Source organism: Saccostrea cucullata, unplaced genomic scaffold (genome assembly GCF_032062105.1).
Source record: "Saccostrea cucullata isolate Sc308-1 unplaced genomic scaffold, CSIRO_AGI_Scuc_v1 ctg67, whole genome shotgun sequence".
NCBI classification, from domain to species: Eukaryota; Metazoa; Mollusca; class Bivalvia; order Ostreida; family Ostreidae; genus Saccostrea; species Saccostrea cuccullata.
This window is the reverse complement of record NW_026929387.1, coordinates 258,618-285,000: the sequence shown is the minus strand read 5'-3', so window position 1 is coordinate 285,000 and position 26,383 is coordinate 258,618. Positions and strand designations below refer to the sequence as shown.

The 26,383-nt window shown below is 33.7% G+C and overlaps 2 protein-coding genes across 3 annotated transcripts in view; both read left to right on the top strand.

Moving 5' to 3' along the window:
• LOC134280732 (DNA primase small subunit-like) overlaps window positions 1–1,702 on the top strand; it is a 17,988-nt gene extending 16,286 nt beyond the window's left edge. Inside the window, exon 12 of the mRNA XM_062763192.1 lies at window positions 1,443–1,702. Within this exon, the coding sequence (XP_062619176.1) occupies window positions 1,443–1,462 (20 nt within the window). The 3' untranslated portion in view covers window positions 1,463–1,702. The remainder of the gene's footprint in view (window positions 1–1,442) is intronic.
• Window positions 1,703–10,235: 8,533 nt separating this feature from the next.
• The window catches only part of LOC134280727 (mitogen-activated protein kinase kinase kinase 2-like), a 29,172-nt gene continuing 13,024 nt past the window's right edge, over window positions 10,236–26,383 (top strand). The window contains exons 1-6 of one of the 2 annotated variants that reach the window (XM_062763180.1): window positions 10,236–10,265; window positions 19,595–19,678; window positions 20,284–20,393; window positions 20,693–20,748; window positions 21,091–21,196; window positions 22,237–22,410. In XM_062763180.1, the coding sequence (XP_062619164.1) occupies window positions 19,675–19,678; window positions 20,284–20,393; window positions 20,693–20,748; window positions 21,091–21,196; window positions 22,237–22,410 (450 nt within the window). In that variant the 5' untranslated portion in view covers window positions 10,236–10,265; window positions 19,595–19,674. Of the gene's footprint in view, window positions 10,266–16,133; window positions 16,470–19,594; window positions 19,679–20,283; window positions 20,394–20,692; window positions 20,749–21,090; window positions 21,197–22,236; window positions 22,411–26,383 lie in introns of those variants that run through there. The other variant, XM_062763179.1, reaches the window with a different exon arrangement.

The following is a 26,383-nucleotide window of genomic DNA, read 5'->3' as shown; positions in this document are numbered from 1 at the left end:
TTGCTACAAAGAATACATATATGAAGTATGGAAGCTCTAGCCCTAACCGTTAAAAAGTTACGGCCAAGGTTAAGATTTTTTAAAAGTAGGTCAAACTCTAAGGTCAAGGTCAAAGGGTCAAAGGTCTTGATATCAAATGAAAGGTCTTGTCACAAGGATTAAATATATAAAGTATGAAAGCACTAGCTCTTACCCTTTAAAAGATATGGTCAAGGTTTATTTTTTAAAAGTAGGTCAAACTCCAAGGTCAAAGTGTCAAAGCTCTTGGTATCCAATGAAGCGTCTTTTTACAAGGATTACATATGTAAAGTATGAAAGCTCTAGACCCTACTGTTCAAAAGTTATTGCCAAGGTTAGATTTTTCATTAGTACCTAAATCTCCAAGGTCAAGGTCAAAGGGTCAAGGTTGTTGGTATCCAATGAAAGGTCTTTCAACAAAGATTACATATGTGAAGTATAAATGTCCTGGTATCTACTGTTCAAAAGATATGACCAAAGTAAAAGTTTGAAATTTTCATGTAAAAATGGGTCAAACTCCAAGGTCAAGGTCAAAAGGTCAAATTTGGTGGTACCCAAAGACAGGTCTTGTCACAAGGAATACACCTGTGAAATATGAAAGTCATAGCTCTACTAACTCAAAAGTTATGGGCAAGGTTAAAGTTTTTGCAGACAAACAGAGACAGACAGATAGACGGACACGACAAAAACTATATACCCCCGAAACTTCGTTTACGGGGGCATAAAAATATATCATGTATTTGATGGCTTAAATGATTTTCGATCGAACTACTCAATTAAAGAGTAATGGGTAACTTCTTGTAAATGCATGTAAAATCATGGAGGAAATCTTTAATATGAATTTCTGTGGTACGAAATATTTGTCTCTGATGTAGAGGTGTCAATAAGATTTAGATTTTCAATAAAGTATTTGTCATTATTGTTGAAAAGAACATCTGCTTTTATTGCCAAACCATGACTAACTTATTAAACAGGAAACAATCATTTAAAAGAATATCCTTTTTTTTCCCTCATTGACCTGCACTTGCGACACTTTATCAAGATACCGACACTCTCACTTTAAATTTGTTTATTTTGAAAACATATGGCAGATGTTGGTATGCAAATTAAGGAAAGAGAATTTTATATAACAAGAAAAATATTCCTGTAAAAAGTATCGCACTACTCTGGAGTTTTGTAATGAACCTAAAGGGGGTGATTGGAGAATTGACTGGATTATAAGGAAAGTTTATAATGACAGTTGAGCTATGTGGCCTATGGGCCTCTTGTTTTAGTCATATTCAAATGTGTACTGTATATTTATAACCTGTAAAAAGTCATAATGTTTAATTTGACGAGATGCTAAGGCACAATGTTACCATTTATTCTTTATTTCATGTTCTTAAGTAAGAATACTTCTGTAATAATATTTCCTTTTCTTTCAGATATGACTATGGAGTTCTAGGACTACATTGGTGATTGATGGACTTGTATTTATTTAATTAACATCAAGGACAGAAAATCTTATATACAATTTTCAGTATATAATAAGGCCTATGAGTTGACTCTTTACTTTATATTCAGAAATATGTCATATCAGTCATGTCAGTAGGTGCAAAGTTATACATTTTGTCACAAAAAACTGTGGCGTTTCTATAGTAAATGACCAAATATAATGCTCAATAAATATTTTTAAAGACAGAAAGCATTGTTAAAGAATTGTGTTATTGGAAAAGAGTGCTAACAGATAAAAGAAGTTGGGACCAAAGTGTAGTGGACAGGGAACTTATAATGCCTCACTAGTGAGCTAGCTTTTCTAGTGATGCGGTCAAGTCTCCTGTTTAACTCTTGTATGGGTGACTGCTTCGCATTACAATATTGGTAGTCATTGGTGTTTGGCGACCTGCTTCCAGGAAGTCGAAGAGCTAGAGCTTATTGTCCATTTACAGACTTGGTGTCTGTGGACAGCATTGGTTGCCAGGACTGAAGAGGTCCAGACACTCCATGATATCTGCTTTCTTTGAGAATATGAGCAAAAACTTAAAATTTCCTTATGACACAAATATTTCTGATGCATAAATGTGAATTTATTCAAAATCTTGTTCTCGAGTAGCTGCAGATCTGTAGCTCTCTGAAAAAAAAATATATTGATAGACCGGAGAGCTACAGTGCCACCCATTGAAAAAACTGTATATTTATTGCGCACAAAAAAGTGTGCTCGGTTCTTAATTAATTCTTCCAAACTCTTACCTCAATTGCAAATAAGGAAAGATTTCAAAAAATTCCTTTATTTTCTATCAAGAACTCTCGTAGTTGACATCCGAAAGAAGCATATTGGACCGAAATACCTTTGAAACCAAAATGACAGTATAAATAAGGCAAAATGTTCAATAATTACAATATCAGGGTCAGGAGGACTATTAACAACAATTATGAGGAATGTTTGCTTGTGGAAACGGCGAAAGAATATGTTAGGAACACACGGTTAGTAATATTTTGAGATTACAGTTTAAAAAACATGGAGAAATAAATCGAGAACCAACGCATTTTTTTGTGCGCAATAAATATACAGTTTTTAGCTCTACTGGTCAGAGACCAGAAGAGCTTATGCGATAGTAATGCGTCCGGCGTCCTTCCGTCTGTCTGTCTGTCCGTCTGTCTGTAAACAATTTTTCAAAATGCTACTACTCCTACAGTTTTGGTCTAATTTCAATATAACTTGGCACACAAGTAGACTACACTAAGATACATAATTCTGTGTATCGGTTTTTGATTTCGATGAACGGTGTTGCTGTGGTTACTAAAAATAGAAATTTCTGTGAAATTCTTTCAAAATGCTACTCCTCCTACAGTTTTAGTCTGATTTCAGTATAACTTGGCACACAAGTAGACTACACTAAGATACATAATTCTATATATCGGTTTTTGATTTTGATGAACGGTGTTGCCGTGGTTACTAAAAATAGAAATTTCTGTGAAATTCTTTCAAAATGCTACTCCTCCTACAGTTTTGGTCTGATTTCAGTATAACTTGGCACACAAGTAGAATACACTAAGATACATAATTCTGTGTATCGGTTTTTGATTTCGATGAACGGTGTTGCCGTGGTTACTAAAAATAGAAATTTCTGTGAAATTCTTTCAAAATGCTACTCCTCCTACAGTTTTGGTCTGATTTCAGTATAATTTGGCACACAAGTAGAATACACTAAGATACATAAATCTGTATATCGGTTTTTGATTTAGATGAACGGTGTTGCCGTGGTTACTAAAAATAGAAATATCTGTAAAATTGTTTCAAAATGCTACTCCTCCTACAGTTTTGGTCTGATTTCAATATAACTTGGCACACAAGTAGAATACACTAAGATACATAATTCTGTGTATCAAATTTTAATTTTGATGAACTGTGTTGCCATGGTTACTAAAAATTGAAATGTCTGTAAAATTGTTTCAAAATGCTACTCCTCCTACAGTTTTGGTCTGATTTCAATATAACTTGGCACACAAGTAGACTACACTAAGAACATAAAGAGACTTTATCAACGATCATTATTCTATATATTGCTGTTGTAAAGTTTCAAATCCCAGCTGCTTAAGTACTCTTCTCTTCCTTTGCTATAAGTTCAAACCAGTAGAGCTTCAGTCTCGACAGAGACTTCTGGTTTCAATGGGTGGCACTGTAGCTCTCCGGTCTATCAATATATTTTTTTCCGGAGAGCTACAGATCTGCAGCTAGTTCTTGAGAAGAGGAAATTAAACACTTCCTGTGGACCTCGCTGGACAGATATTGATACTGTATAGCTGGTTTCTAAGTGGATGTTTTGATAATTTGCTGGCTCAAAAGTATGCCAATAACTTAAGCAGAACTTCTTTTTGCAGATTGTTCCATGACACTGCAAAAGGGAGGAATTTCAATCTTTAGAGAAGATTTTATGTTAAGTATATGTTTGAATACTGATTTACACAAAAGTTTGAATAAATACTATACCAGATAAATTCAATTCACTTTATTGACAATTACCATGTCGGCATACAGTCATGAACATCAATAACATAACGCAAATTAACACGATTAATACATGTACTGTATACAGGGTTATTTTCACCCCGCTTTATTTTCACCTTTCAATCTTTCAAACAATTTTGCCCCGTCGTAAATTTGCCCAGTCACTCTTTTCTTTAAGAAGTTATACAGTATTTTTTTAATTCACACCGTTTTAAATTCACCCAAGTGAGGTTAGGGCAAAAGGGCAAAAATAAAATGGGGGTGAAAATTTCCCTGTATACAGAACATGCATATACAAAGTGACAAATGTGAGGTGAACAAAATACTGGATATTTCTCAACATTCATTTTTGACTTTCTTTTCTGGTGTCAAAGCACATTTTAGCACCCCACTATTAAAAAAAAAAGGTCTATAGTATACCCCACCCACAAAATATATGGTATATTGGCAACATAAAGTAAAACTTGTCTAATACCACTGGTTCCAAAGAAATTGGTAACATTTCAGATTAGACAACATTTAAAAAGATTAAATTCAACCTAAGGAAATCAATGTCAACATTTACACTGTATTAGACAAGATTTCAGTTCACTCAACATCAGGATTAGACAGATTTCACTGTATTTTCAACAATAGTTTCTTCCATTTGTATGTCGACATGGTGCATCCCAGAGAGCTTACAATAAGGATACCACAGAGTCTGTATTATGTATTAATGTGATGGCTTCAACTTTTCTATCATCTAAATCCCTTACTTAAGTAGCAATATACCCTTATCAACTGCATATGGGGGTTTATATCTCACTGTTGATTTGATACCCAAGAGCATACTTTATATAAACAATTTCTATCAATAGTTTTGTTTTAAAACATTTTGCAAGTTCTGTGGTGGACTCAATGACCTTGTCAGCAAATACAATAAGACGAATGTTGATGGACATTTTTTATTAACAATGTTAGGCCATGATTTACTCAAGTATCTACGTTTTTTTCTTCCCAAGGAGCACACAAGGGGGGTAAGTGGTTGACTGGGATGCTCACTTCTCCATGGCTCCTGATCCCACCTGGTTTGTGTTTGCGATGCTCTTGATTTGTATTGTTTTGAATGGTCTTTTGAGCTTGCATACTGTTTGATATCTTCACATTCCACTGGGACGGGGGGATAGCCTCACCAAAAATTTTGCTTATATTCAGAATTCTACTTTGTGTCTCCAGCTGAAAATGTATGGTTGTGCCCCCCCCCCCCCCCCCCGAAATTATTTCCTTCGGGTCTGTTATATATCCATAAATATTTATGTATGATCTGCCTTTTTGAATAAAACCGATTGACTTACAATAAAGTTGTTCACATGATGTCTCTGTGAGTATATAGTGATCAATAAAATTGTTCACATGATGTCTCTGATGGTATGTAGTGATTGGGATGTCCGTATTTTCGTCTCTCTCCGTCTGTTACGGTTTGGGGTACCCGTCTCTTATCCGCAACTCCTCCTTTACCGGTGAATGAAATTTAATGAGACTTTCACAGAATCTTTGTTACATAGTGCACCTCTTATTTTACTTTTTGATTTGACATTTGTCTTAGGTTTTACAGAGCAAAACATGGATACAACCATTCTTTCTATTACTAGTATATTGAAGGGTACCCATCTCTTATCCACATCTCCTCCAATACCATCGAATAAAATTTAATGATACTTTCATATATTCTTTATTACATAATCCCATTGTGCACCTCCTATTTTACTTTTGATCCTTTCCAAAGCAAAACATGGACTTTGCCATTTTAACCGTATGGGAGGCGAGGGGAATCATTGAGTGAGGTCATTGCTCACAGTACCTCTGGTTTTTAGCTCACCTGAGCCGAAGGCTCAAGTGAGCTTTTCTGATCACATTTTGTCCGGCGTCTAGTTTTTTGCTGAATGCATTTTCGTTCCATTGGATTTTTCCACAAAGTATCCTTGGGTGAAGGGGATCATGACAGAGAGTTCCTCAAGGGGATTTGATTGGCTTAATGAAAATTTAGTGGTATGTTTTAAAAATCTTCTTCTCAAGAACCACTGTGCCACCTGAAACTTATGGGGAAACATCTCTAGTGTAGATTCAAGTTTGTTCAAGTCATGACCCCCCGGGTAAGGGCTTCCTCTGTTTTACATAGATATATAGTTCTTTAAAAATTGTTTCAATTGACAAAGCCATTTCATCAGATTTATATGGATTTGTGTAGATTCAAGTTTGTCTCTGACATTTTTACCTAGAAATATATAGGAAAATTCTTTAAAAATCTTCTTCTCAAGAATGACAAAGCCATAATTCATGTATTTATATGGAAACATGCTCAGTTTTCAAGTTTGTTCTGATACATGTATCTGTTTTACAAGAAATATATAGGAAAATTCTTTAAAAATCTTCTTCTCAATTTTATATGGAAGACATGCTCATAGTTACATTATTGATAATACATAGTGCATATTAGAATACAAAAATAGGAAAAGGGTGACGCGACCCCAGATTTAAAAAGGAAAAAAAATGGAAAGGGGGGGGCATACCCCAAGTGCCTGTGGGTATTCAGGGCGTTATCAAGCCACGCTTATGTCAGCAACTCTGTTTATATAGTAAAATTTTCTTTCATTTTATGGTTTCTGGGACTATAGTATATAGTTAGGCAACAATTTATGTATAGTTTTGAATATCTGAGAGAAAAAGTTTTTTAAAAGAATAGTTTGGGGTAATATTGGAATAGTTAATTTATTTTTTATCAGCTTTCTCTTGTGAAATAGACAACTTTTAAGAATCCCTTTGTCCATCTGTCCGTAAACACATTCTTTGTGACGTGATAACTTATAAGTGTTAATCAAAATTTTTCCAAAATCTGTACCAAAAATACAAAAGGGGGAGACATGCAAGTAAATTGTTGAGGGTCATGCAGCCTTGTCTATTTCTATTTGTGCACATACATGTATATTTGAATAATTATGAACAATAAAACGCACAAATAAATGTACACTTTTATATTGATATACATGTGTGAGTGTAGGTAACTTTGTCTGGATTCGGTTTCTCCTGCCGTTTTGTCTCGACGTTACGATCAACAAACACGGTTATCTAAATATTTGGGAAGCCCTTTTGATAATTGGATCGCTCTTAAACAAGTTTGTTCAATGGATTTAAGGACATGCGAAATTAAAAAGAAAACCTCGTGTTCAAAAATGTTGACAATGCCGTACATTATCCAACTTCAAAATATTTTCCAAGATAAGATTCCTTGTTAACATGTCGCCTTCTGTTCTGATGTGATTTTTAATTTTTCTTTACACGTGTATGCTTGTTTTCTAATATATTTGCACTTTGTCTTGATAAATAAACTATCCAGGAAGCATAAAGAAGTCAAAGAGGAGCTTTTGGATTGGTTCTGTGGCTGAACTGTTACTAGTACTGTAACAAATGGTGACCAAGCCCTTGCCCCAGGTTATTCCATGTTAAGTCTGTATAAGCCACTGATCGCATCAATGATAATAATATTATTTAGAGAAATACCTAAATGATATTTGTTTGCTTTATTGATTTATTAATCAGCTGTATGGAGTTTTATGTCACCTGATTCACTCCAGTGACCTATATTGTGATTGTTTTCTATAACCCCAATTGTCTTCAGATTTGGTATGCAGCATTTTGCCTTTAAGGTGGAACTTAAATTTTAAATTTCAGATTGTTGTTCTCATGGGGCTTTAGAGATTTCGCTACCCCCCCCCCCCCAAAAAAAAAAAAACCTTACAAATTTTCTTAATCTTTGGACATGTTGCTGCTACATGAAAAAAGAATGATAACAGTTTTCAACCTTTAAAAAATCCTTTAAAAAATACGAATCTGAACGGGGCAAAAACACCGACGCCTGGAAATCCCCGTAGGTGGGATCAGATGGCAAAGAGGAGTAGGCTTTCCTGTCGACCTCACGTTATAGACCCTATGGTATGCCTGGGGGTGGTGGTGGAGTCTAAGCATTCTCCGTCAACCGGGAACGTCACCTTGAGCCCTCCATATTGATCCGGTAAACCATATTGATCCGGTAAACCAGGGACATAAACATAAAATTGGTATTACACAAACTGAATGACTTTAACAATGGATTTGTTTGTAACATGTAGTCAGTCCTTCAGAGGACGACTCAACTAAAGTTGCACACCCAAACAGTGTCATTGTAACGAATATAGAATCCGTAAAGTGAAACAACGTTTTTGAAACTTTTAACGTATCAACCTGATTTCAGTAGCCTTAAAAATATTGGTGTGAGTCTTGAGCTCTATGTATTGATCAGCAGGCTGGAATATTTCGTCGTCAAATTAAGTATAAAAAGAAACAAAGGCCTAACAATTGGCATGAATCAAGTCAGCCAGAATACGACTTACTGATCGTGTATATTTGCTGACAATGTCATTATAACGATAAAAAAATTTACGAAATGCTGACTTTGAACGACTTTGTTGAAATCCCTGCAACATCAACTTATTTGTAAGTAGACAAGCTGGGAGATGAAAAACTAGTTGCAGGTGATAGCGTGATATAACTACATTTATAAAAGGAAAGTTGACGATGGGGAAGTTTGGGTCATCTTGTATGTCATACGATTTAGTTGTTAGTTGGCCTTTATCGCCCATAGTCATAAAACAGCCAAACACGAAATAGATCTACATGTAGATGTCTTTTGATTCAAGTTAAATGGGATATATCGAATCGACGTGGAAAATGAATGAATTAGGTATAACTATTGTTAATGTACATCGTCAATATATCTTAATGTCGAGTTGAAGGTCACAGACAATGTTTTCTTCTCATGTAGAAGTTTTCGGATGAATTCTGCTTAATATAGAAAAAAAACAGATCAGCTTATGCTTATTAAGGAGCACAAAATTGCATGATTGTAATAAACAGATAGTTCTTAATATACAATTCAAGTCTCTGGGTCATAGTTCTGACCCCCATAAATTGGACATATATTGAAATTTGAAAGCATATAAAATGTTTGAAAGCTGTTTGAAAATATCATTTATTTGCTCCTAGACATCTAGCAGGCAAAATGTTTGTTTGATAAAAATATCTGTGACCGATTTTGTATTTTACTGATTTATACCCCTGGATTTCCTGGAAACAGTGTTAATGTAACAATCATAAGAGAGTGCTCACTCGTTGTCGCAAAACACGACAAAAACAAACGACCCCCTCCATTTTGGAGATGGCGATATGCGGACTCCGGCCTATGGCCGTAGACGATGGTCTTCAACGAACTGTAAAAAGTTAGTAGGACGAGTATAAGGTTGTTGTTCAAATTAGGGAAAAGGTGGACAGAGTTTGAAAAACTCATATGTGACTCAGGTGACCGTCAAGGTCCATAGGCCTCTTGTTTTCAGTCATGTTTGTCCTGATCTACTGATTAAATAACTTTGCACAGAAATATGAGATCCACGAGGTAGATACATGTATTATACAGGAATCCTCTATCTTTCAGTATAATTATGTTAAAGTTTGTGAATCTTCGTAGAAAAAATAAAAGATCAAACTAAAACCTGAGTTTGAAATTATACTAAAAATTTTGCAATACACCGAGAAATAATTTCAAAAAGTATTCAACGCCACAGACAGTACACTTTCATTGTAAATATATAAATAATAATTTTAAGAATTGAAATTAAAAAAAAAAAAAAATAAACGTCTTTTTCGACTCATTTTTTCCTATACAAAATTTTATTCACAAGTAAAAGTGAAAAGATTTTTGACCCTGTTTGGCACCTAAGAAAAAATTATAAAGATATCAGTTGATATCACGAGAAGCGAATAAATTATACTTTATTTATGTAATTTTGTAACATTTCTACAGATTTTCTTTTTCAATTTATTCTCAACCCGTTCATTTTTAATTTAAAAATCTTAACGGGTTGAGAATAATTTGAAAAAAAAATCTATAGAAATGTTTCAAAATTACATAAATTGAATAAATAAAGTATAATTTATTCGCTTCGCTTGTTTGAAAAGCCGGAAAGTAAACACATTGTAAAATGTTCATGCATATACATTAAGCATCTTTTGGCAGAAACACTACGTGTACCTAATTCCATACGTGAATATGAATACCTTGATTTAAAAAGTACGGGAAAATTTCACGAAGGCGACACCTGTCGACAAGCATTCTTTTCAATACACACTACTCGGGATTACCTGATATGACGTCATCAAACATGGCTGACACAGGATCCTTAGAATGAAGGTAATGCATGCAGACTATGTTTTTCTCGATATGTATAGAAACTACAGCAATTAATCATTATTTAGGAAGTGACAACTATTTTTCTAATGTTATAATTAATGTAATTAATTGTTGTCTAGTGTTATTTTGGTTTATTTTCCTTTAAATTGACAACAGGCGATATTGAATTCCCCTTTCTGAAGTTTCCGAACTTTTCTGCACTTGAATAAACTGTCATGTAGATTATTATACACGTGTTCGGTGGTTCAAAAAAATGTTTGATTACTAATGAATAAAGTCATGAGGTGTTAATACATAGTTATATAAGTCAAAGTGGTTCATCGTTAGGACTGCAGGAGGGAAAGTAGGGCATCGGTGAAGGAGAATCTGGGTCATTCTGTGGCTGTACACATTGATACGGTGTTTACAATATACAGCTGATATACCAGAATGGGAAAGTTATGTCGAAGATTTTATCATCGTATTAAAATGTTATTAAGAAATTGTGGATACTAGTAGACAGACAATACACATTTGACTGTAAGATTTATATGTTATGTTTTGGTATACACATGTGGCTTTGATGGTGATTACATTTAGTAAGGACTACTCTTTCAGTTAGAGGAAGCATTGAGGATATATCAATGAAATGAAATTTTGAAACCTAATATTACAAGGACAGTGTTTATATTCATTTGTGCAACGCGTGTATGTAAATTTATAGTTTACTTTTATGTCACATTGAATGGATAGCCAAGAAACTCAAATAAGGTATTACATCTTTGTTGAAATGAGTTTATACCCTAAATGATTGAATTCTTGTTAATGTTGTATCGTTGTTAACGTTGTTACATGCCATCCCATTGAATATAGGAAAAAAAGTTTGTTTATATTGTATAATCAGTATTGCCTGTGTCGTCACAATGAATTTAAAGAAAACACAACAGTCTGCTTTATGTTACATTTAAAATATGTACTTGAAAGCATTTTAAGTGAAACTGGGTAATAGCTGTACCTAAATATAATTTATTTTTGTTTATGTTTATTATTACTCTCAGACCATGATTTTTACATTATACCTGGATCAGAACAGTTAAACTTTTTTTGAATACCACTTTATAAAGTGTAAAATACCCCAAGCTACTGTAGGTGAAACAGTTTTAATTTTGAATGAGTAGCTGTTAAATTCATTCCAGAAATAAGTGATGTAAAAGTCAATGAATGCTTTACAACAGTAATTAGGATGGTTGGAATTTGGAAATGCATTACACCTAGACTTTGTTGTTTTGAAAATGTCGCCTGCTTGGTGCAGTGAATAGAATGTCTGCTCTAGAGTCGCAAATTAAGGAGTTGATCCTTATGTCGCGGGTTCAAATCCCAATGTGGGACTTGGAGACCGTTCCTTCGGATGAGAATGTATAAAACAAGGTCATATGTTGCAATAGTTACTGGCATGAAAAAGATCCCCCACTTTTCAATGGCCCTGAGTGCTGAATATAGGAAAAAAATTGTAGCTCTCCACCGGCAATCAATCAATGTTTTGAAAATTAAATTTATTGAAAGTGAAACATGTATGTATCTGTATGTATGTATTCATCTCTGCAACCTACCAACTCTACAAAATAATGAAATTTGAGTCACATTAGGCATATTTAACGAAATCAACCATCACCCATGATGCATATAAATTGCAATTACAGTCTCATATGTTAAGTTTTCACAGTTCAGATTGTAAAATCTCTTGTAAGTTTTGTTGTTGAAACCTTTTGTCGAGACTTTATGATCTGACACTTCATGACTTGTCAGTTAGAAAATAGTAACAGATAAAATTTGAAATCAGTTAACATCTGTAATTGATACTTGTGACATGACCCGGCGAGTTTTCCTTTGAAGTCAAGCATACTGTAACTGCGATACAGAACACTTTTTGTGGGCGTTTCTTATGCAAATGAGCCGAAACTGTACTGTATCATCAAAATATCAACGATACAGTACGGTTTATTTTTAGCGATGACGGAAAGCTGAATCTGTATACTGACACATTAGAATCGTTCAATTCCCATGAAAGCACTGTTAGTATTTACTCAAAATATGAGGTGAATTAAGAATTACAAAGTTATTAGTGTCGGATTCAAAAATTTTAGAAAGGAGGGTGTTGGACAGTTCACAAATGATTACTTTGATTATTTCGGGGGGGGGGATTTATAACCAACCAAGACACTATGTGGTGCTATCGTTTCTTGTTGATAAATTAAAAAGCGTATGTAAACAAGTTTAGCAAAAATAACTTACGAAAGCGAAAAGGAAAAAAAACTCACAGGAGGGTTGAGTGGAGCGCATCAATGAGTGCTGGGATCCCCTTTGGTTACTCTACATTTTATTAAAAACATGAAGGTAAAATACTCCCCCCCCCCCCCCCCCCCCGCTTTCCTTTCATCTGTTTATTTCAATTTTTTTATATTGCGACAGTTGGAGGACATTGTCGGACAATTCTTTCAGAAAACGCTTTCCCGAAGTATTTTTGTTTCAAAAACATTTCCACATGATTCTTATATATTAAAATGTTTTGCATTAAATCGTAGCTTAAATTTTTTTTAAAAATGTCGGCAACAGCTGAATAGAGAAAAAAAACCTTCAAATTTAATTTTTTTGGAAAACAAATGCATCCCCTATATAATTATTTTAAAATGATAAATACCTGCACCTCCACCTCTCTCGGCATTTCAGTTGGGAATGCTTAAAATGGGATTCTTAATCAACTTTCTGCAAAATCATCTGATTGGTGAGAGATATGTACCCAAATACGCATGTAAATTAGTGAGGTCATTAGAAAGGTCATGTCACAAGTCATTTAGAATACTCGTTTCCTATGTATTACAGGGCGGGGCCCGGCTCGACATCGCTCTCGCCTCAAGCCCCGCCCTGTATGTAGGAAACTACTCTAAATATAACATATGATATCTACACTTGTGTTTGTCTTTTGAGTTTTAAGTTATAAGTGAATTCATTATTTTCAAAATAATTCCTTTGATTTTATTTTAGTGTAATCAGCATTCATATTGGGGTTCAAAATGAGGAAGTTTTTAAATTTGCTAATTGTACATAAAACAAAGCTGCAAATATACAAAAACAAGTCATTTTGGTGACACTTAGATGTACAGCAGCTTTGCATATTATGTTTTGCAATAAACGTAATAATTTTTTTAATGCCAGTAAGAGAGAATTCAGAATTGTCTTAATTTAATTTTCCGAGTTGACTGGGTTCTTTTTCATTTTAACCTGGATAATCATTGTTTGTGAGTGACATTTATGTTGCACTTAAGTAATTCTCCCTCGTTGTTACCATACAGATGTGAAGAGGTATACTGACTTTCTTTGTTTATTATGTATACCTTTTTTAAGGCTATAAAGAACTTTTTTTTAGTGTCATAGTGTTCTAGAATGTTCAGCTGTTTATATAATGTGGAGACAGTATAAATGTAACAAATGGCGGTAAACTGGGGGGGGGGGGGGGTGCAGGCTTTATTCTTTCCTCCATGCAATGTTAATCTAATGTTATGCATGTGTGTAATTAGCTTTAGGAAAAGAAGGTTTTTTATTAATCTAACTAGGAATTTGAAGCATTTTGCGAGTGAAAACATTGAAGTCACGCATAAATGATAAGTTAAAGATAGTGCCAACAGGTAGAAATAATAGTAAATAGTGTGTGATGGTGCAGAGATTTACTGTGTATAGTAGAGTCCTCCCACGCATTTAACAGTCAGGGGACCATAGACAGGGCATCTTAGGAGGGGTCTGTCCTCTCCAAAAATATAGGGGGACCACATAGAGTAGGCAGGTGTCAAGAAGCTTACAGGAGGAGGAGAGGAGCCCATGTAAATAACATCTCATTGTGTCCATGTTGCCATACCATCATAGGGTGTTGATAGCCATTATACTGGTACTAGTATTTTAAGTTGTTTTATAGTGTCAATCCTCTGAGATTTGTGCTGTTGGTGGCATTTTGCGGGGGTGGTCGTGTGATGTAATTTGCAAGTTCTAGAAGTCTTCCTCTCTTTTTTAAATGACAACAGAAGTATTAGGTAAGCGGAATAATGCTTTCCTCATAATTTGTATTTCAATCAAGAAATCATGATCAAGAATCTCTCCTAAAATGTTGTGTATTGATATTCAAACTAATCACAATGCAGACTTGTTTTGTGGAAATTGAAGAAGGAAATTACATCTTGAATTATTTGTTTTTCCCTCTTAAAAAAACACAAAAAATGGAGCAGCTGCATTTGTTAAAATCTGCTATATGATCATGATGATTCTGTGATTTATATTTTGAATATTGTTGGATCATTATTTTGTCAGTAGAAGTATGGGGTTAACATGATATCATGTCAACATGGTTAAAATAAATACACAAATACCTGGTACATCAAGATTAAAGTCCTTTGCTGAAGTGACCTGTCATTTATGTTTGAAGCATTTTATTTGGCCAGCAAATATACTTGTATTTTTTCTGTTTGATTTATGTGCAAGTGTTTTTCTTGGTGTTTGACCTAATAATAAAAATTCTGGCAAGGAAATCATTGTTGAAATGAAAATTTAATAATTTATGAAAAAAAAATAATTAATATACTTGTATCTTTACAACAACTTGGAACTTTTGAAGTGTTCATTTCCGTCCATAGCTTTTTATCTGCTTTTTTAAATACTGAATTATATTATACCACATGGCTTTATTAACGTATTTTTGTATTTATTTGGTGACATACAACAAAAGAGTTAAGGAAGGAGAAAAACAGAACATAAAACAAATTTGATAAAAATTATATCACCATCACTTCAAGTCTGTAAATTTGGAAAAAGGATTTGAATAGCAAATGAAGGCAATTTTTAAAATATTTTAAGTCTTTTTGACTGCTATAAAGTGATTTTTTTGTGGGTTTTACCATCGGCTTGTACAGTGGGTCTATATAGTGATGGGGATGTTTGTCTGTGTGTCTGTTATACTTAGGGATAGCCCACCCTTACCCACAACTCACTTTCTGCTGTTGTAGAAAATTTAGCAAAATTCTTAGAATTGTTATACATGTAACAAAGTGCCAGTGTGCAACATCTAATTGTGTTTCTATCAGTCACATGATATTTAAGATTTCCCATAGCAAAACATGGATACTGTAATTCTTTCTACAATATCTAAGGTACTAATTTCCTTTTCATAACCCCTCGTTTTATACCACTAAATAAAATTTAATGAGACTTCTACATAATTTTAATACATAGTGCCTTTGTGCACCTCTTAAATATTTTACATTTCATTGATAGAAATGTACATATTTTGGAGCTTCCCAGAGCAAAACATGGACATTGCTGTTATTAATTGTATGGGAGGGGGGAGAGGGCGTCATTTTTTGAGTGGAATGCTCACAGTACCACTACTTTTTTTAATCATTATGTGTGACAAAATTTGAGGTACAGTAAGCTTCAAATCACAAGTTACTCACAAGTTGCCTCAACTTTGAGTAAATCATTGAAATCTTACGACTGAAAAGATGTAAAACCTGTGGAGATTTGATTTTTTGCTGTGTCATATGAGAGGAAGTTTTGTTATCATTTTAATTGTACATATCATTAAGTCAAGAGTGCAAACCAACAGGAAACAGGAATTCAAGGTTTATTATAAGTTTGTAAAGTCTGGAACTTGATAACACCTCATTGACTCTTTATCAAGCCTCATTGAGACTTTGACTGCATCAAGCCAGTCTGTGAGTAGATGAATGCTGAACTCCAAGTACTAACAGAATGAGTCACCAGTGACATATATATAGATGTTTAAATCAATTAAATGAGCTACTTGAGTTTTATTTAAAATGAATCTGACATTAGGCAGTGTTGATGTTTGTTGATGTATATAATTAATCATGTTGTTATTTACATGTGTGACAGGAATTAATTGGTTTTCTTGTCTCTCTGCTTGTTCAACATGAGTCATTTCTGTGTGGAAGTACTGGTGAAGGAAAACAAAGAGATACACTGTAATGGTGTGCAGTAGAGGAGCTCTCTTCATCTGCCCTGGGCAAGTGGTGAAGTTGGTACATTTTTTATGCCAGTATTAAGATTATAAACTGCATACAGATGGCTAGCCAGAAGCCATTGAACTTGTGGTAATTAGGATATGAAGGCAGTTTACACAGGAGTCTGAGTGAAACGACAACTTCTGTCTCTTCTTTTTAGGTAAATCATAAAAAAACAAAACCCAGTAAAGGAGACATGTTAATCTTGTTAATATTTCACTTGCTGTTGATGTATCGGGGAACCTGAATAAGTAGAACAGCCAAGGTTTAATTATCCTTGACACCTATCTGGTATTTGTGAAAAAAACTACAAAGTGTTATCAGTATTTCAGCAGACTTGCAGGGTATCTTTTTATCAGGTCTGATGCGAGGGATTATCAGAATATTCTGCACACAATTGCACCAAAAATCCATTAAAGTGATGTTCAAGTTGAAGTCTCACTTCTTAGTACAATGTCATTAGTTTTGTAAATCGTTAAATATACTGGTGTATACATGTATCAATAAAATTTTGTTCTTGAGAATAATGTTAACTACAGATTATTAGATTTTCTGAGTTGACCTAAGAAAGTCTGAGCCCCTTGGCCTTCCCCTGCCCTTTTAAGAATCTATCTCCAGGTTCATTTGACCTTGACCATGCACACATTTCTTTTGTTAATTATGTCACTGACTTTTGATTTTCATCTCAAAATACTCAAACATGCAGTTGTTTTACCAATAAAATTTCATGGATTCTGAGATTCCTTTTCATTTGACAATCATTTGATGACAGATGGATTAACTCTCATGTTCTGTATTTTATTTCTTTGAGACATTGCGATTACGGACTCTCTGAACCTGTAAAATGTTTGTATTGTTGTATTGTCTTCAAATCCCTTCATTAGCCCGGTTTTATGTTCAATACACCGTCACAGTCACAACAAAGAAGAAACTATATCAATTTAAATGTCAAATTTGTAGATTGTGTACACTTGTATTTTCAGCAGTGGAGTCATTTTTGCAATCAATTGAGAAGGCATTATTTAGTCTATATCAGTTTCTTTGACATTAAGAAGTCGTTCAGTGCGTTAATCACTAGTGTCGGATTGGGACGTTTTGTCAGTTGTGTATCAGTTTGTATACGTTTTCGGAGGGAATACAGGTGACCTGGTTTAGATCTGGTTCTTTAGACGTCCTTTTGTTGTCCTGGATGGTCTTGTAGAGAGAATCCTATTACAAATCCTTAATTCCAAGCATTCTATTATGTTTGGCTATTTGAAATAGGGGCCAAGGAATATTGCAGGTTTAATAACTTTTTTTCATATAGAAGTTATGTAACATGGTTTAAATGTGGTAGAATCAGACATCAAGGTCTTTAGAATATTGTCTGATTATTTCTAAAGAAGTAATCTAGTTATCAAGCCTAGAAAACTGTTGGAGTTGATAAAATAAGCTCGGTTTTCATTTTAGAATTCCTGAATGATGAGATCTGCTTTTTTTCAAAGTTTAATAAAAAAGTTCAACAAATCTGTTTTGTTCCCCGTGTTTGCAGAGAGGATGGTTTGATCTACGTATATCTGACACACATTCTGGACGGTGTACTATAAATTCATATCTTTAATATTGATATGATGTTGTACAGAAGGTGCAAGCAGTAGTCAAGTTTGTGAACTCACAAGCACACTTCCAAATGAACAAATACATTGTAGGTTTTTTAAACAAATTAAGTATGGCATCTATTTAATTTTCTCTTAAAACCCGAGTGTGTGCAGGCTTCTCCATTGTTACACAGGCTTAGGAATTTTGAGAACTTAATTGCATATGTGAAATATCTTTTAAAAATCCTAAATGAATTGGAGTTTTGATATTTTGGTGAGCTGGTGTCAGATGAAGGCAGGAGATTGCCCTAGTGCCAGAAGCATCTGTCTTGTAACCAAGCTTACAGCTGTTATATGTGCAAGCACTTGTAGCATAGAAAAATTCATTTTGATGAAAAACAACTTGAGAATGTTAGCTCATTTAGATAAATCAAAGAAATAAACATTACCCCAGATCACAAGTTACTAAGTAAATGGTAATTGCAGGTGTGTATGTAACAAAGGGGAATGTCGACCTTTAGATGATATATATTCTGTATACATACATAGTAAACCTACTAAGGATAAGACAACCAGAGATATAAAGTGTAGCTTTCCTGTCAGTCTGTTACACTAACCTGAAACTGACACAATTTTCATGTTTACTGATTCACATGCAGAGTATTTACATATATTTCCTATTTTGTAATCGCTGGAAAATATGTTTGGGGTGAATTTATACTACAAACCTAGTAAGAAATCTTTTGCATCATTTTTTGTCCATATCTGATTCAGTATTGGTAAAGCATTATCAGGGTATTGCAGAGATAACTCATGCCTCTGGTTTTGCTACAAATTAATTTTATTCCTCATGTACCAGGTGTACATTTATTTAGAACAATTGAACTTTATTGCTGTTGGACTTGATAATTTAAAATTCATTGTTCATTGGTGTAAAATTAAAAAAAAAAAAAAAACTTTTTCTGCATGTTCAGGATATGTATAGCAATATTTTGTCTTAGTATTTTTGAAGATAACATATAACTTACTTGACAGTTTAACATTTTTATATTAAATCAAAATATTAAAAATTATGTCAAAATATTATTAATTATAAAATGTTTATTAACAAAAAAGATATTTTGATGTATAACGTGATGAGTTTACAAACATCACATGTAACCTTTGAAAATTTTTGTTGTAATGTGTGTAATAGTATTGAATGTAATACGTAATAGATAACATAACACAGTCCGTACAGGAAATGATGAACCACCTTAAAGTGTGCAGATATTGTCTAATATATGTGTTGCAATAGAACAGGTTAAACCTATTTTTATGCTTCTGTTATTCAACCTGTTCAAAGCTTTTACACTAAATAGCTCTGTTTTATAATTAATCATATGATTGATTTCTATTGAGGAAGTATTTAAGTCGTTCCATTTCTCTCCTGTTGGGGATGCTAATGCCTGACAATTGTACCAGGGATTTGTGCAATATTTATCAGAATCTCAAATTCTCACAACCATGGATGATACAGCTAGCATTCAGTAAAAAGTTGATGAATCTAGAACAGCAAGACTTTTAATGGAAACTTCACATGTTACACATTACTAACTTGGCAGGTTCATATTGTGTTAGCTTGTTATAGTGTCTTAGATATGCTGGATTTATGTATATTTCTTCTGCTTGTCAAATAATTAATTGTAAACATCTTTTTTTTTTACAGAAACAGAAAAATGAAGATTTTACAGATTGGTTATAATGACAAGTTTCCTCCATGAATAGCTTAAGATAACAGATCCCAAAATGGGTAAGTATGGGCTTTTTCGGGCTCAAGACTTCAGTATTGTAGATAGTCTAGATTTTCTGTATCTGGCACAGGACTGCAACATTGCAGATAGTGTAGATTTTCTTATGACTAAGTCTATCAGCATTCTTCAAAGTACTTAGTATTTTATAGGTAAGAAACTATATACATACTCTGCAGACATGGTGCATTTTGTTGATAATGCTGATATCTGAATGATAGTGAACACAAGAGTGTGACAAACTTTGAATGTTTTATAGAAAGTTTCTTACATGGATAAAAAATATTCTACATTCTAAATCCTCTTAACAAAAGTTTTATTTACTTCAATTTTAAAAACAATCCTACCCCCTTCTTCTTGGTCTGAAATCAATTAAGGGTGGACCAATTCATTGTTGGCCCAAAATTACTGGAAGGACTAATTTAGTTGTACTGATCTTCCATTGGACCAACGGATGGACGATAATTTCGAACACTGGCCGGGGTCTTACTTTTAGAGTTAGAAGATTCAAGTCAGAGAAGGTCATTTATAACATAGATTAATAAGACTACATTGATGACTGATGAATGGTATAGATGTGTTACAGTGTTTTGTTTTGTTCTTTCAGATGGTCAGCCATCTTTAGATGCTGTGATGGGCTCCATCCAGTCTCAACTGGAGAAGGGTTTAAAACAGGGCAGCAAGATAGCAGCCCAGAGTGCCATCGCTAACTTACAGGTAAGACGATCTAAAAGAGGGCAGCAAGATCGCAGCCCAAAGTGCCATCGCTAACTTACTGGGTTCGGTAAAAGTATTTAGGCAGGAGAAGGGCCGGGGGAGGGGTTGCAAGATAGCAGCCCAAAGGAAAGACTACCAGTGTGTTGCAGCCCAAAGAGCTAATTAAAATCAGATACAAATATAGCAATAATATACATGTATATGTAACTTGTGAAGTTGAATTTTAAAATATTATATCTAGAATGTCTACAATATTATCAAATTTTGTAATTCTCTAAGATTTTGAAAAATCTTTTCAGAAAAACCACAGTAGTCATAGACAGAAAGTAAAGCTGGATTACATGGGAGAAAAACGGTGAGTCTGTTTTCCTCATAGCCAGATAATGATTTATCTCTAGCAACTAGTTCATGAATATTATATGAATATGGAATTTATTAATACTTTATGAATACAGAATTAAATTGATGAATGTCTAAAAAAAAAAAAAAAATTTTTGCTCCCCACCCACTCGGAAAAACCTGTGGCTGAAGGTTGTAGGACAGCAATTTACTCATTTTCAACAATAGTGTTTTTACACTGCTTTAATTAAAGTATAACCTATGAATTGTATTAGATAGGATAATTGCACATCTCTTTCAAATATTCCTCGTCCAGTGATTTTTTTTTTGTTTACATTTTCTTGGTTTTCCACTTTAGTGTTGTTACGTTGCCCCGGCCTGTTGTTTATGATGACGTTTGTGCCAAGATTCGGGAGATGTATGGATTTGATATGAATATAGTTTTCACACAGTCCAATGGAGAGGTAGGCTATTCTCCAATAACACAGCTGACTTCTAATTATAACTACCTGTGGGAATCCTGAAAGTAAAACTGCTGATATCAAAGTGTATTAAAAGCAGTCAATTGCCCAGGAAATTATGATGTACAACATAAGGGTTTTTGTCAGATCAAATAAATTAAGTACAGAGAGGGTATACACACAACTTGTAAAAATTCTCATCAAACTTCAGAATTTATAATTGTGGTTGATAGAAATAGAAAATAGAAGATATTTCAAAAATTGCTTTTAAAATATGATCAGTGAAGGATGCAAGGTGGTGAAAAAAAACTAATGAAATATTTAAATGCATCTAAAAAAAAAAAGATTTATAATGCCTTAAAATAGAAGCAATTTTAGGTTGTTTTGGGTGAATGGTTCAGTTTATGACGGAGATTTTTTTTGCCAACATCAGCTGCAATCACAGGTGATCTCATTGGATACCTAGATATCAGCCACAATTCTGCTACTCCTTTTATGTGTATTATAAATCTGTATTGACTCTGAATAGTATAATTTATAACCCTGATTCTTAATGTATTGGGAAATTTTGATGGTCAGATTTGATACTATTGTGGATAAATTTTGTATCTATCTCTGTGTGACATATGGCTAAAAAGTTTTCACTCCTAGTGTTAATGTGGCTTCTATATTAGAGTAGAGATTTTCAATAGTTAAGGTCTTTGAATGTTATGATGGTTTAAATATAGAAGATAAAACTTTGAAAGGCTGTGTAAGTTATAGTACATTTGTACATGGTTGCACTTCTATGAACATCAGTGAATAGGTACAAGTCACAAGCATACATTTCATTGCATACATTTTCACATGTTTTAAACTTGTGTCTCGTTTATCAGAATGTGGTATGCATGTAAATGTATGTATAATAGAAGTGTTGGTAAACCTGTAAAGAATTTCAATATTTACCAGACACAAATTCAATTTTGATATGATAATGAACCTAATTATACATGTATGTGAAGAAGTTTTGGTATTTTTTTAAATTGAATTATTTTCTATTCCAGATAAAAACTCCAATTTGTAATCAAAATGACCTTGACATGGCCATTGCTTTAGTGGATAAAAATGAGAGATCAACAAGTCTTCGTTTAATCCTGACCGCTCCTGTGGGTCAAGGTCACGGCCGGAGAACAGGTGCCCCCTCCATAGACACTGGTTACTCTTCCATTAGATCTCAGGTGAGGGGCCCCTCAAGGGAAATTTTAGATGAAAAAAAACTGTAACTCAATTTACACACATTACTTGAATTTGTATTTAACACTTATTTACACAGAAAAAGATTTTTGGCACATGTGATATGCTAAAAGGTTAAGTAGTTTAAGTGCATTAACTTACACCAAAGAAGTTTTGATGCCCTGTATTGGCCCTCATTAAATGCACTACTCTTTTAAAAGTGCTAAAAGGTGCAGTATCCTTTTAAAATATACAAATATAGGCTGGATGCTATCTTGAGAGCATTTTTAGCTACTAAAGACCTCTGTTGAACTCTCCTTGTTTTTAGTACACCTGATTATATTGTAACTTTTCTAGTGATGTAGGACATCCTAGTTAAGTGATGTTTGTCTTACTGTTTGTTTATTTGTTTGTGTTCGACAAATAATGATTTTTATAAAGCAGTACTATATACTTTCATAAATAGAATTTCAATGTCACATTCATTTCCCTCAGTGTATGCCTTGGACTTGATCAGCCGGTTTTTGTCATAGTTTTCCATCTGATGGTAGTTAATCTAAATGTTTCAGTAGTTAATCTAAATGTTCAGTATGTTATCAGGTATAGAGTGATTTTACACATGAACTGATTGAAACCTAATTTAACCTATGAACTGATTACACATTGTCAAGTATATGTTACCTTGGTGACTCAGTAGTTTAGTTTCGGTCGTAAGGAATTGCATTAAATAATCCCTGTATGTATGAAATCAGTATATATACACTGATTATTTCAAAGATTTTGTACAGAGGTCTTTCAAAACATCAATACAGAACACAGGAATGTGGAAAATAATATTGTAATTATTTTTTATAGGATCAGAATTCTGCAGAATTGCAATTTTTGTTCAATCAGCCAGTAGGAAATTATCCAGAGTTCTTGTCTTAACAGTGTATGTCTTGTTCGTACTTTAATTAAGCTGTGACACATTTAATCCACCATGAAAAAATATACATCTTCAGTATATAATAAATGCTTCTTCAAAGTTAACAAGGTCATTTACAAATTTTCTTATAAATTTATAAGAAAAAAGTTAGTTAGGTTCTGAGGAAATACCTAGATAAACGTAGATCACACGAACAAACACTACTAGGAAACATTTCATCTACTTGAACTTCAAGACGAAATATTTGTAGCCACTGTTTATATTGATTAACCTTTGACCAAATTTAGACAACATTCAGGAAAAAACAGACTATTTTGGTAGAGTAATGTCTTATGCTAAGAGAAGAAGGAAGTTAGAAAAGAGAAACAAACAAGACAGAAATAGAATGTCTAATGTAAAACATGGACATCAATGTAGCATCATTATCATTGTGTGTGGAGAAGACACAACAGTCAATGGTGGGGGATTTATAGCTGCTTATCGTACAGAGCATTACTCCAATTATCTCCACATAAAGCTTGTCTGTAAAACACAGGGCTGACTCAGAAGATAAAACACAGTGTCAAAGCCAAGCTTGATCTGTGCTGTATAGATTTACAATTAACTCTCTAACAAATCACGTCAGAGAATAACTTTGTATACGGATGTCCAGGACTGCCGTGGACCATGCTACTATGCTTGTTTTTACACCTTTTCACTGAAGTTTATTCTACCTGTAATAAATAATCATAAGAGACAGCAACGATGTAAGCACTTAATTGCCCATTCTGATGACAAGTTCCTTTGATAGTGATGAGGGATACAGTTAGCACCTTATTGCCCACTTTGATGATAAATTGCCCATTTTGTGACGTTATAATCTTGGTAAATATGTGCTACTGTTAGCAGCTTATTGCCCATTTTGATGATGTTATAATCTTGATAGAGATATGAGGAGCTTATTGTCCATTTTGATGATGTTATAATCTTGATAGAGGTATGAGGAGCTTATTGTCAATTTTGATGATGTTATAATCTTGATAGAGATATGAGGAGCTTATTGCCCATTTTGATGATGTTATAATCTTGATAGAGGTATGAGGAGCTTATTGCCCATTTTGATGATGTTATAATCTTGATAGAGATATGAGGAGCTTATTGTCCATTTTGATGATGTTATAATCTTGATAGAGATATGAGGAGCTTATTGTCCATTTTGATGATGTTATAATCTTGATAGAGATATGAGGAGCTTATTGTCCATTTTGGTGATATAAGTTATGTTATAATCTTGGTAGAGATATGGCCTTCTATAAGTACCTTATTGCCCATTTTGATAAGTTGGTCATTTGATGATGTTGTAATCTTGGTAGAGATATGGGCTACTGTTAGCACCTTATTGCCCATTTTGATAAGTTGGTCATTTGATGATGTTGTAATCTTGGTAGAGATATGGGCTACTGTTAGCACCTTATTGCCCATTTTGATAAGTTGGTCATTTGATGATGTTGTAATCTTGGTAGAAATATGGGCTACTGTTAGCACCATTTGATAAGTTGGTCATTTTATGTTGTAATCTTGGTAGAAATATGGGCTACTGTTAGCACCTTATTGCCCATTTTGATAAGTTGGTCATTTGATGATGTTGTAATCTTGGTAGAGATATGGGCTACTGTTAGCACCTTATTGCTCATTTTGATAATAAGTTGCCCATTTGGTGATTTTATAATCTTGGTAGAAATATGGGCTACTGTTAGCACCTTATTGCCCATTTTGATAAGTTGGTCATTTGATGATGTTATAATCTTGGTAGAGATATGGGCTACTTTAAGCACCTTATTGCCCAGTATAGTGAGACGCCAATATTATAAAAGATTGATTCTTTTACAGCATCTAATGACCCAGATTCAGATGCCAATAATTAACCATTCCTCTCCATACATTTTTTGTGACAATCGATTGACATGTTTACAATTAAAAAGGCTATAGTGATTGTGTTAATTTACCAGAATTATGTAACGAAAGATTAATCATGGTCTGACAAGAATAATCCTTCCATCATCCTGGAAAATATAAGTAGTAAGTGTAAGGATCTTCTCTTGACCTATTTCTATCTTGGGCCTTTAAATGTGGCCACTCTTATTAAGATGTCCCTTTTATCCAACCATCAGTTGTTGTTAGTAATAAGCAGTGACCTTATTTTTGTAAAACTAGAGTACATTTGGGATATTTTGGTTATGGTAACAGAGTAATTATTCCAAAATAGCTAAAATCACCTGTTGAAACCTGAGGACATTTATAACTGAGCATGGAATCAAGAATACTTAATCAATAAAAGGAAGACGCGATCTTATTACATTTAAATTTTCAGTACCGCTACCTGAACTTTTACAAGTAGCCTGCTGTAGAATGTACTTTGAGGATGTGTACAGTTAAGAAGATATCTAGATATAACTATACTGACATAATTAATCTAAAATTAAATCAGTCAAATGTACACACAAGCCAAAATAAGTCCAAAGTGATTTCACATATCTGTAGGTAATCTCTCTAGTAAGTAAAAAATGGAAATGTTATAATTATGGGGCCAATTATTTTCACACATGGAATGAATTTTAAATTATGCTAAGGCTAGATTAAAACTCTCTTGAGTAAGGTAAATAAGAAATTCCAAGGCTGTTGACACTCGGTCTGAACAACTGCTCGTTTGTTACGAGCTGACACTGTAGGATTGGTGGTCAGACCAGGACAGTGTATTATTGCGGTGGACGTATTTCCCCATACCATTCCTTGTTTATGATGTAAAGCACAACAGAGAAAATCATAACACGTCAATATCACATCTAGGTTAATTATTTATTAATGGCCTCGTAATACGGAATAGAAATGAGCAATTGTTGTATGACCACTAATATTTTGTGATAAATATGCATGATTAGGAAGTTATTTGGAGCTGTTGAAACTACTGTAGCACCAAATTTTTTCTATCAAATAAATTTTCCTGGCAGTAGGGAAAGAATTAATTGATAATGTATTTAGTGTTTTCAAATTCAGGAAGGTATGGTACTGGGTAG